The following is a 12,195-nucleotide window of genomic DNA, read 5'->3' as shown; positions in this document are numbered from 1 at the left end:
CTTTCCATGAAAACCACAGATGTGAAGAGTTGGAAAGGATATAGGAGGAAAAGATAGCCAAGCAAGAAGGGTGGGAACTGTCACCTGGAGTTGATCCTATTAAATGTGTGCTTTATGGAAGGAGAAGTAGTGGGACTACTACTTTAGACTGCTTCAAAGTTATAACTAGTAGAACTTTGATCTTTACATAAATATGATTCTATAGTGTGAAAGACAACAAAGCAGGGCTACTGTTTCCAATCATTATTAGTATGACACATGAAAGCTTTGTATCTTCTTTTTGAATATCTAAGATTATATAGGTCAACCTTGTCCATTGGCCTGGCAAACTGATAAACAGAGAAGCAGCCTAAGTTCTGAGGACTAAGGAGATGCCTCAGCATGAGATAAAAACAGGAATGGAAACTCCATATATCCTCACAAACCAAGATGAAGTAGCAATGGAAACTGTTATTTCCTCATAAACCCACTTTTAATGTCAACCAATAGTGCAATAGCAGTATGGGTTCTTCTACTTAGCCTGCTGGCTGCAGCTCAGTCAATGTTGGAATCAGGTCTATGCTCTATTCCAGGGGTCCTCAAACTTTTTAAACAGGGGGCCAGTTCACTGTCCCACAGACCGTTGGAGGGCCGGACTATAGTTTAAAAAAAAACTATGAACAAATTCCTATGCGCACTGCACATATCTTATTTTGAAGTAAAAAAACAAAATGGGAACAAATACAATATTTGTATTTGCATGTGGCCCGCGGGCCGTAGTTTGAGGACCCCTGCTCTAGTCTCTTGTGCTTCAAAGAGCGATTCTTACCTCTGATTTCAAATTTTTTGGCATTTATCATCAAAGAACTAGAAGCCAGGTACACGACATTCGCGCACTGGGGGAAGGGGGGGTGTCCCTCAGCCCAGCACTCGGGAGCCTTCAGGGGATGTCCGACTGACGGCTGAGTGGCTCCCGCGACGCTCCCCATGTGGGAATGCACTGACCACCAGGAGACAGCTCTGTGTTGAGCATCTGCCACCTGGTGGTCAGTGTGCATCATAGCAACCGGTCGTTCTGCCGTTTGGTCAGTTTGCATATTACCCTTTTATTATAAACAATTTAAGAAAAGAATATGTCTATTAATCTGTACAAAGAAAGTAGCTTTAGAGCACATTTTAAGCTAAATTTTAATGCTAGCACATACAGTAAAGAAGATTTATACTATCCATCACTTTAAAATATTATTTATCATCATTTCAGGGGCCACTTAAGTTAACAGAAGCAAAATTTAGCAAATTTATACTTTCTCAACCCAGCTAACCTACAAGAACTGGTTTTGCTATGTTCAGAGAACACTGCCAAATGTAGTCTTTTTATTTTTTGCTTTCAAGAGAAAGCAGCTTTGTGAATATTCTACTCTGACCCTTCTCAATCTGGACCTAAACACATGACAGCCTGCCATGATGGTCATGAGGTAACTAAAAAGCCTTCAGTATAGGCAAAGGTAATAATCTGAAAGATAGTGCCAAGTTAGATACCTCTCCCTAATTTCTCCTGGATTAGCTAACCCCCTTATCTTTGAGTCGGGCAACTATTCATCCCATATCTTCCCTTTAAGAATTAAATCCTCCTAGGAACCAAATGTCAGTATGTTGTACTCAGTGTCCAGCACAGCAACTGCTCTTTCTGACACAGAAGACAGACGACCTATGCTACAACAGAACAAGACAAACCAACAAAAAGTCTACTTCTTCCTGCGTGCATTAATCCACCTTTGCAGCGTGCTTCACTCTCTCTTCCTTCTAGAACTTTAAATATATACAATCATAAAAAAATACTTTGACTTTTAACAAAAACTATACTTTGGCCCTAACCAGTTTGGCTCAGTGGATAGAGCGTTGGCCTGCAGACTGAAGAGTCCCGGGTTCGATTCCAGTCAAGGACATGTACCTTGGTTGTGGGCACATCCCCAGTGGGATGTGTGCAGGCGGCAGCTGATCGATGTTTCTAACTCTCTATCCCTCTCCCTTCCCCTCTGTAAAAAAGTCAATAAAATGTATTTTTAAAATAAAAACTTTAAAAACAAAAAAAACCCAATACTTTGTCTTAAACAAATACACAGAAACCTGGCCTTCAGCAAATCTGCCATTCTAACAAAAGGCAGACCATACTGGGGAGTAAAGGCAGACTTGCAAGAACATCAACATAGAGAGTGGTCTGAAAAATCCACGGGACAACGCACAAAGAGAGCAGAGTGATATGGAAAATTCTTATTGATGTAAAATATGTAAATGTCCTGGTTCAAGAATGTAATCGAAAGAATCAGGTGAAGAATTGCCAGAACTGGCACACACATTCATATAGAGCCAAGAACCCTGTTCTAAGTAATTTCTTTCTTTTCGGCTTAAGTAAATTATATAATATCAACAATTTCTAAATATGCAGGATGCATGCTTTTTTTTTTTTTTTAGAAAAGATTAGGTCAATTTTATTTTATTTTTTTAAAATATATTTTATTGATTTTTTACAGAGAGGAAAGGAGAGAGATAGAAATAGAGAGTTAGAAACATCGATCAGCTGCCTCCCGCACATCCCCCACTGGGGAAGTGGGCGCAACCCAGGTACATGCCCTTGACCGGAATCGAACCTGGGACCTTTCAGTCCGCAGGCCGACGCTCTATCCACTGAGCCAAACCGGTTCCGGCAGGATGCATGCTTTTTGATAACCAAGTCCCATCAGGAGCAATACACTCTGGTGACATATATTCCCTATGGCTACTAACAGCTCAATAGCAAAAGGAAAAAGGAGTTTCTATGAAGATTAAAGACACAGAATTGTTTAGGAGATGCTACGTAAATACCAGCAATAAATGAGGTTCAAAATCGGCCAATTGAGCTAATTTAGAATGTGGTGATGATTGTAGTCCAACTTGAACATTCCAGTGTCAGAGACTAGCTCTTTGACCTGATTCCTCTCTGTTATTTATTCCTTGAAGTTACACCATCTTGGAGGCGGTACTTAGCTCAGACGCAAAAACAGTCCCAGACTCTTCAGAGAAAACTAGGACACAGGCATAGAAGGCAGCAATGTTAGGTCACACCTACCAGCCTTATGATAATTCAGCTCCCACTGCCTCTCTCGTTCTGAAACTTCAAGAGATGGAGATTTTTTAAAACCCCTTTTTCTAGGCTTAGCTGACATCCTCTCACCCATCTAGTCTCACTATACAAATTCTGCCAACACCTAGAACACTGGAAGATAAATGGACTGCCCTTCAAGAGCCATAAAAAGAAAAATAAATGATGTGTTAACAGGAAACACACCTTCAAAGAGAAAAATCCAAAAAGTAGGATCTAAAACAGATTCTACACCTAATTAATTAACCCAATACACTGGTGAGGGTAGTAACTACAAACAGGGAAATACCCCTACTAAACTATAACTAGGTTTTAGTGGTATTTATGCATTAATCCTGTATGAAGATAGAAAAAGAAACCAAGAATATCAATGAGTTTTTCTTTATCTAAAATTACAGTTAAGGCATTATTTCCCTAAGAGGCTTCCTCCTTTCTAGTAATCTTCAAAAAAATTAGAGATCTTTTATCTGGGACTATTTTCTGACTCTATAAAATAATGATGTTTCCTCACAGCTAATTCAGCAACACTGGACTATGAAGAGTATTACATAACATAGAATTTTTAAATACTTATGTAAGGACATCAAAATTATTATTAATAACCAGGTAGGCAAAACAGCATCACGTACACCAAAAAGGTTGCGGGTTTGATCCTCCGTCAGGGCACATATGGGAGGCAACCGATCAATAGTTCTCTCTCACATCAATGTTTACCTCTCTCTCTCCCCCTTTCTTTCTCTCTAAATATCAATAGCATATCGTTGGGTGAGGACTAAAATAAAAATCCACCCAAGTCTAGAGGAAGACAGGAAAAAGAAAATAAAAAGAAAGAGAAATGACTCAACTCCACATACTGTGTCTTAGGTACATATGCTTAGTATATGTACTATGGGTAAGTATCTAAAAGAGCTATAGTCAATGGGCTGTAAGACTGGGACTCAACAATTTAACTCACTAGAAACAACAAGGAAAAAGCACAAGCAGTTAACCTATTTTACTAAGATCTTCTACTAAATTAATCTCCAAATAAAAAGGAAGCTTCTTCTAGTACTTTTACATTCTTCAAGAAAAATAACAAACATTAAACTATACCTACCCACATTCTAACAGTAAAAAAAAGTGTCAGTCAGTAACAGTTTTTTTCCAGAAGTCTCCTTAGCTAGCCTACCATTAGGTTCACATTGTAGGTTGGAATGACAAGAACAAAACCACTAATCATAGGCACTGTCTCTTTAGTTTACAAAGAGTGTATAATATTACTATTACTGTTACTCCTTGGGAATCATTATTATGGAACAGCCTTTATATTTAAATAGGAAACTAATCATATCCAGAGATGAAAGAATCCTCACTTGGTAGGATTTCACTGATGGGTAATGACCTCTGAAATTACAGTTCAAATTCCTTTCCCATCCATTATGGTTACCCAGCTGTTCCTACTCATATGGTCTGGGACCTCTTTAAAAGACTGTCCCTAAGTGAATTCATACTCCTTTCCTTGCTGTAAGTAATTTGCCTAATATTATGAACACTTAATTAAGAGTAGAACTAACTTATGCTTATGTTTTTACCTCTCCTCTTTCTTTTCATCCATCCTTTCAATTTTATTTCCAGAGAAATATCTTTCAAAAATCAGTATCTAAATTCAACTCAAAGTTGAACATTTGGAGGATGAGCTTCCTAAACTACACCACAACAAAATGACCACATATGTCAGGGAGAAAAAGTTGAGAAACACTTTAACAGTGACTGGGAAAACCCCCAACATACTTACTTGTAGCGGAACCAAGAAGGTTTTTTGAGGCTTTATCCTCCCCAGTATTATAATCCAATGGATAATCTGTTTAAAGAGACAATGAAGGTACTTACACTGAGAACTATCTCCATAACATGTTTGAAAGCTCAGATTATATCAAAGTCAGCTGACATTTAAAACAAAATTTATAATAAATATTCATTATACACCTAAAATATGTTGACAAAAAGAAAATGAGATTCAGAAGTCACTTATCCAATAGATATAAACCAAGAAAAGTAATTCTACTGATTAACAAAATTTTAATCAGCAATTATAAGACTTTTATTCAGGTTTTTAATGTACTTTACAAACCCCTCGCAATGTCTTCATTTCATTTATAGAAAAACTGAAGGGAAAATTTAAATTGTTCAGATTATGGTTTAAGAGATCTTAAAACTAGGTAGGAATTGATAAAGTAGAAATGGAGAGTGTCATAAACCCTCCTAACCCTTCAGGCTCACAGGTGTTTTTCAAAGTCTCAGGTTTCAATGTGCTTGCTTTTGACTCCAAAGCAAATCAAAGGAATTAATACTCAATTCTACTATTTCAGTTATCTTATGAGTTTAATAGATTTTGGGCCTGGCATAGATAAAGAATTGTAATTTACAGCACAGATATTATGGAAGGGAGCTCCAATTACAAATACTGATTGATAAGCTTGGAAGACAACTCAAGTTACAAAGTAGAAAATCATTTTAGAAAATAGGTTTAAGAAAAAATTAGTTAAGGTTGAAAACAACAACAAACCTAAAGTCTAAAGATAACCATCATATTAATTTTTTAAACTGATCTATAGTTACCCATTACTATACAATTTAAAAAAGAAAAAATCTATAATAATAAAAGCATAATATGCTAATTAGACCGGACAGCCAAACAACCTTCTGGACGAAGCCACAGCAGGGGCCGAGGCAGAGGTGGTTAGGAGTGATCACGCAGGCAGGCAAGCAGTTAGGGGCAATCAGGCAGGTAGGCAGAGTGCTTAGAGGGATCATGCAGGCAAGCAAGTGGTTAGGGATGATCAGGCAGGCAGGCAAGTGGTTAGGGGTGATCAGACAGGCAGGCGAGTGATTACGGGCAATGAGGTAGGCAAGCAGAGTGGTTAGGGGCGATGAGGCAGACAGGTAAGCAGTTAAGGGCAATGAGGTAGGCAGGCAGAGTGGTTAGGGGTGATGAGGTAGGCAGGCAGAGTGGTTATGGGCAATCAGACAAGCCAGCGGTTAGGAGCCAGTGGTTCCGGATTTCGAGAGGGTGCAGGTCGGGCTGAGGGAGGACGCCCACCCCAACCCCTCCACCTCCCCACCTCTGCATGAATTTCGTGCACCAGGCCTCTAGTATATACATAATACTCACTTACCATACTCCTCATCAAATAATTCTTGCCGTTCTGACTGATACTGGGAATCAGCAATTTCTTCATATTCTTCCACCATGCTAGTGCCAAATACCCTATTAACAACAACTTCATTAAAGATTCTCTAAACAAAACAGAGTTAAGAGTCATCTCTTCACAAAAAATGATGAAATACATTAACTTTGGTCATGTTTTGAGGACCATTAGCTTTTGGACTTCAAAATGACTGCTCCTGCCCTGGCTGGTTTGGCTCCGTGGATAGAGCGTCAGCCTGCAGACTGAGGGGTCCCCGGTTCGATTCTGGTCAAGGGCACATGCCCAGGTTGCAGGCTCAATCCCCAGTGGGGGCATGCAGGAGGCAGCTGATCAATGATTCTCATCATTGATGTTTCTATCTCTCTCTCCCTCTTCCTTCCTCTCTGAAATCAATAAAAATATATATATTAAAAAAAAAAAAGACTGCTCCTTACACTGCAGTCAGCCACTGTTAATGTAAAATTAATCTATTTAAGGCATTTACAAATATAATGACCAAGTTTTGATATTAGTCTAAAATGTCTCCTGCATTGCTGTGATAGCAAAATAGAAAGTAAACTAAACCCAACACATAAAATGATAGTTATTTTTACTTAACAGAGGAAATTTTGACATTTTCTTAAAATGTATTCAAGAGCAAAAAAGGTTTAGGAGCTTATATTTCCATGGTATTAACTTCACATAATAGAAAATTACTTCTTCACTTTAAACATACTGGGATTTTTGTGTATCACTTTATTTATAAACCACTCAGAAATGTATTTTGTTCTGTGTTACCTTATAAGGCTTAATGGACAAAAGTGCTCTGATCCAAAATGGGACACCAACTCCACCTAAGAATAAAAGCATATGAAATGGGAAATTAACACCGTGTTCTGAGATTATCCAACAATGTATTCAGATTTTCATTTATAACATTTCTAAAAATAAAGTTCTCATTTCCCCAAAATCAGTACTTGTAAAGGTTTGTATGTTTTTTGCCATGCAGTAGTATGCCATGCCCTATTATCCAATATTGCAAAAGAGAAGGTTGCTAACCTTTATGTACTTGATGAACATCTGAAGCAAGAGAAAGGAAAAGAAAAAGAAATCAGTTCCAAAGTCTGGATTACATGCCATAAGTAACATTTAATATTTGTAAATTTCATTGCACAAAGTACAGAAAGCAATGTACTTTGATGGATAAAATTGTAGTACCCTTAATTCTTTACAGAAATCAAAGCAATGATTTAAATTTTTATCATCACAACGAGAAAGTACAATCTCACTGTGATGAAATAAATTAACTTTAAGGCTATTAAGTTAACCTAAAATTCATTGCTGCTGTTTTATTTCTCAGTTAAGAAAGTTTTCTAAAAGTAAAACGTCTCTAGAAACAACCTGTGGCTTATATTACTTTAAATATTGTTATGTATCATATATATACCTACATATGAATTTATATACTAATACATACATATGTTGATATACACATGTACATACTGAAAAAAATGATTAACTAGCATAAAATGAAATATTTATTATATTACAATATTGTACATAAATTGTTTTAGGGGAAGCATGAATTTTTGGTATACTCTGATAATGCAGGCATTAACTTTAAGCACTAGAAGATATACAGATCAACCCACTTTAAAAATATAAGACACTAAAGAGCACTTTGTAGATTTGGGTTTAGTTCTTTTGGGATATGAAAAACCAAGGTAAATTTAATGACATTTAATGTTTTTTGGTTTTAGACATAATTCTACTAAAAAGGACTTTTTAGAAAACTAATTGTCAAAATGCTCTGTCGTCTCCCACCATCAAAGAGACGAGGTAGGGAGATTTTTCGGTCATATTTTTATGCTACAAGAAAATGCTGTTTCATTATTAACAACGTAGACGGTATAAAAGAGGATCCTCAGAATTATTTCATAACATGTGAACTGTTTGAATTATAAAATTAAATACAACTGTATCACCTGCCAAATAATTGTCAATGCTTTCCCTCATCACAGTGTAGAAACTGTGCTAATATAAAAAGGCCATTAAACCATTATTTCAGTATTCATTTTAAAAGAAACTGAAAATGTACCTTCATTTTTCTGAGAATAACAGCTATTTTAAAAATAGAATTTAGCATGTTTGTACTGAGAGTAAGAATACTACAAGTTTACCCACTTATAAAAGCCAATTTAATATATATTTAACAAGACGCAGACAGTAAAATCCCACAAGATAATTAGTAGCTATAAGTTTCCACATTTAAGGAATAAAAGGGAGAAATTAGAGCTGTTGTCATTCCAGAAGGTCATATTTTGGACACAATGGTACTTTAAAGTATGGCTATTATTTTAAAGAAAAAAAAGGAAGGAGGAGAAGAGTAGAAAATTCCCACATTTAGTATAAATCAGTGATGGCGAACCTTTTGAGCTCGGCATGTCAGCATTTTGAAAAACCCTAACTTAACTCTGGTGCCATGTCACATATAGAAATTTTTTGATATTTGCAACCATAGTAAAACAAAGATTTATATTTTTGATATTTATTTTATATATTTAAATGCCATTTAACAAAGAAAAATCAACCAAAAAAATGAGTTCGCATGTCACCTCTGACATGCGTGTCATAGGTTCGCCATCACTGGTCTAAATCAATTCAAGAGTGATAATTCTACTTGACTTATTGGTAGAGAAAGCAGCAGGGATACCGAATAAAAACATTTAAAAGTTGACTTTATTTGGTATTTGGACACACAGAATATTTTACTTGAACATAAAAGGCAAAATCTATAACAACAACAAATAACTGGATAGTAAAAGTTGAAATGACTCAAAAATCAGATTCTAATAAGAAGTCAGACCTGCTTTAAAGATTTCAGTGACTAACAGATATAGGTTTTGAAATGAGAAATATAATATGAAAATGAGCTTTTACATAAAGACTCCCACAAATATAAAAAAACTGGCCTAGGTTTCCAGTAACACCAAAGGGAATATATTACTTTTGTCTCAGAAAATAATATATCCAAGTAAAATTTTTTTAATTAAATGTTATACTTCAGTAAATTTCCACTTAATTTTTCTAATTTCTAAGCAGGTGTAGTGAGGTTATAAAGTATGAGTAATAGGTGTGTTTTCATTCTGGAACACTGTCTCATATGTGTAAACATTACCTTCACATATTTTGCATACATCTGTTCATCTAAAGGGAAACTCTGGACGTTCCTCTCATCTCTACCATGGAAAGTCCCTAGTTTAATCCACTTATTTGTGGGATACCTAGAAAATAGAAATATTCTTGTAAAAAAAAATCATGAAACACATATTGAGAGGTCCCATCACATCTTCAAAATATATCATTAATACTTTTTTCCGCTCCAGGTGAACATAGTGACTTAACATTGTTTAAATGTGAGTTAAATATTGAGTGGAATACATACATTTTCTTTTCCAACTAAAACTCTGACAGGTTCCTTTTTATGGAGAAAGAACGTTTTGAAAAAATCACACCATTATCAAATAGAAGGGAAGGCAAGAAGATGAAAATGGGATCAGGATTGCGCTTCTTGAGAGGGCTTTCAAGTAAACTGGAGGTTGTAAAGCAGGAAGTTGCCAGATTGTTGTGGAAGAAGGAGGTGCTACTCTTTCTGTGCTGACCAGTGCATGATGAAATAAAGTATAAATAAAAATACTGATGGACAGGGAAACAGAAGAGACCCTTTAAAATCACATTTGCATTTCACAAATCTAACATATCTATACAATCTTGAAAAGGAAATCTAATATAAAAAAACCTAAAATTATTATTTATTATAGCATGTGCTCTATTATCACAAAAACACAACACACACACTGTCAGAGCTGATATGGACATTTGACATTATAAATATTTAGAGCTTAGAGAAAAGTGATCTGAGCAAGATTAGTGGAGGAAAAAATGGATGGAATTCTCAGAGGTTTTGAAGATTTATTTTCAAAATATGTAATGCTCAGTGTGGGGTGGGGAAGAAATGCCATGGAAAACCCTTCATGATCAATAATAGAAGGATGGTTAAATAAATAACAGCATCCTACATGGCACACTGTTGGCACTCAAAAAGCATTTATAAAATGAATAAACTCCTCCATTGGGGAGAAAATATTAAGTACTCATTTAAAATAATCTGTTTAAAAGACAAAAGAATATTCTCAGGATATAAGCAGTAAAAACTGAATTTACTTGTAGGATTAGTAAATAAATACATAGAAAAGATGAAGGAATATGTAACATGTTAATAATAGTTATCTTTGGTTGACAGAATTGTGGCTCTTTACTGAATTCCTTACAAAGTATGTTTAGTATTTCTTTTATCATCACACACACCAACAAAAAAGTTTCAAAATATACTTTAACAAAAATATACCTCATTTATATAAACTCATGATATTAATTACTCATTTTTTTAAGAACATTCAAAAGACCTCATCTTAGAAGGCAATTAATATATTGTTGTTAGAAGCACTAGATGAGTTAATGAAAGTAAACTACTTAACAAGTGCCTACACTACAGCAGTATTATTACTGGTCCTATAAATTAATACATTAATATAAAACATAAAATAATTAATATTTTTAAAAAGTGATCCAGTTAAAAAAATTTTATTCTAGAGATCCAGCATAAGTGTTATAGAAACCAATTTAGAATTTACCTGTCACTGATAGAAACCAGAAAGTCTTTAGGGGTAGAAGAAAATAATTCATAATTTGCAATATCAAACTGCTTTACTTGAATTGGTTCACAAAGTTCAATAACAAACCTTCAAAAAAAAAACAAGACAATTTAGATAAACCAATTAAAACAGTTCATATTAAACATTACATTAATAGTTTGCATAAACCAGATGTTCATAAAGTGACTCGTTTAAAAAGGAAGGAGGAGGATTTGCAGGCTTAGTTATCTATAAGGGAACAACAATATTTCCCAAGCATAAACAGATCTTGATTTTATGCCATAATATTTTTTTTTAATGAGAAAGGTCATTCTTGGAGAAGAAATGACTTCACTATGAACAGCTAGTGATTAGTATAAACTGACTAGTCTAGGGCAGTTTGGCATATATATTGTCTCAAAAGATACCCAGCCTTTGATTTAGCAATACACTTTTAGAAATTTATCCTAAGGATACATGACTCCAAACATTCATTCTTGTTGATATATTTTAATACATCAAAGCACAGTTTGGGGTTTGAGGATGGTAGTCAACCTAAATGGTTAGCATAGGCCGTGGTCGGCAAACTGCGACTCTCGAGCCACATGTGGCTCTTTGGCCCCTTGAGTGTGGCTCTTCCTAAGACTTAGGAGTACCCTAATTAAGTTAATAACAATGTACCTACTACCTATATAGTTTAAGTTTAAAAAATTTGGCTCTCAAAAGAAATTTCAATTGTTGTACTGTTGATATTTGGCTCTGTTGACTAATGAGTTTGCCAAGCACTGGCATAGAGGATTCACAAAGGAGGACTGATTTCATTGCCCACTCAGACAATAAAATACCAGACAGCTGTTAAAAATGGCACAAGAAACTATATATTCCCATTTTATAGAAATGTAAAAAATGTAATTCATATTGATAAAAAACAGATCTGTAATTGCTGTTGTGAGGGGGGTAGGAGGAAAAATTATAAAGGAGCACATGAAAATTTGGGGGGGAGATGGATATATTCCCTATCTTTATTGGGTTATGGTATCATACATAAAATGTCAAAGAGAACTAACTGTACACTTTGACATGTTGCAGTTTAGTGTACATGTAGTTCATTGTATTCCAATGATGCCTCAATAAAGCTGTTTTTATTTTTATTTTTTAATGTGTGTTTTTTATTTCAGAGAGGAAGAGAGCAATAAAAATATCAATGATGAGATAA

General features: G+C 35.2%; 1 protein-coding gene across 7 annotated transcripts in view; it reads right to left on the bottom strand.

Annotated features, from left to right (window-relative positions):
* Positions 1–12,195, bottom strand: part of SUCO (SUN domain containing ossification factor) — a 53,420-nt gene that overhangs the window by 20,159 nt on the left and 21,066 nt on the right. For 5 of the 7 annotated variants that reach the window (XR_435829.2, XM_006767006.2, XM_006767001.2 and 2 more), the window contains exons 10-15: positions 10,980–11,087; positions 9,464–9,569; positions 7,345–7,365; positions 7,084–7,139; positions 6,274–6,365; positions 4,893–4,958 (exon numbers count right to left, since the gene is read on the bottom strand). Coding sequence is in view for 6 of the 7 variants with exons in the window: in XM_006767006.2 (XP_006767069.1) it covers positions 4,893–4,958; positions 6,274–6,365; positions 7,084–7,139; positions 7,345–7,365; positions 9,464–9,569; positions 10,980–11,087 (449 nt within the window). In the remaining variant the exon portion in view is untranslated. The remainder of the gene's footprint in view (positions 1–4,892; positions 4,959–6,273; positions 6,366–7,083; positions 7,140–7,344; positions 7,366–9,463; positions 9,570–10,979; positions 11,088–12,195) is intronic. The other 2 variants (XM_006767003.2, XM_006767004.2) reach the window with 1 other exon arrangement.

This window comes from Myotis davidii, unplaced genomic scaffold, assembly GCF_000327345.1.
Source record: "Myotis davidii unplaced genomic scaffold, ASM32734v1 scaffold580, whole genome shotgun sequence".
Taxonomy (NCBI): domain Eukaryota; kingdom Metazoa; phylum Chordata; class Mammalia; order Chiroptera; family Vespertilionidae; genus Myotis; species Myotis davidii.
This window is presented reverse-complemented; position numbering and strand designations above follow the sequence as displayed.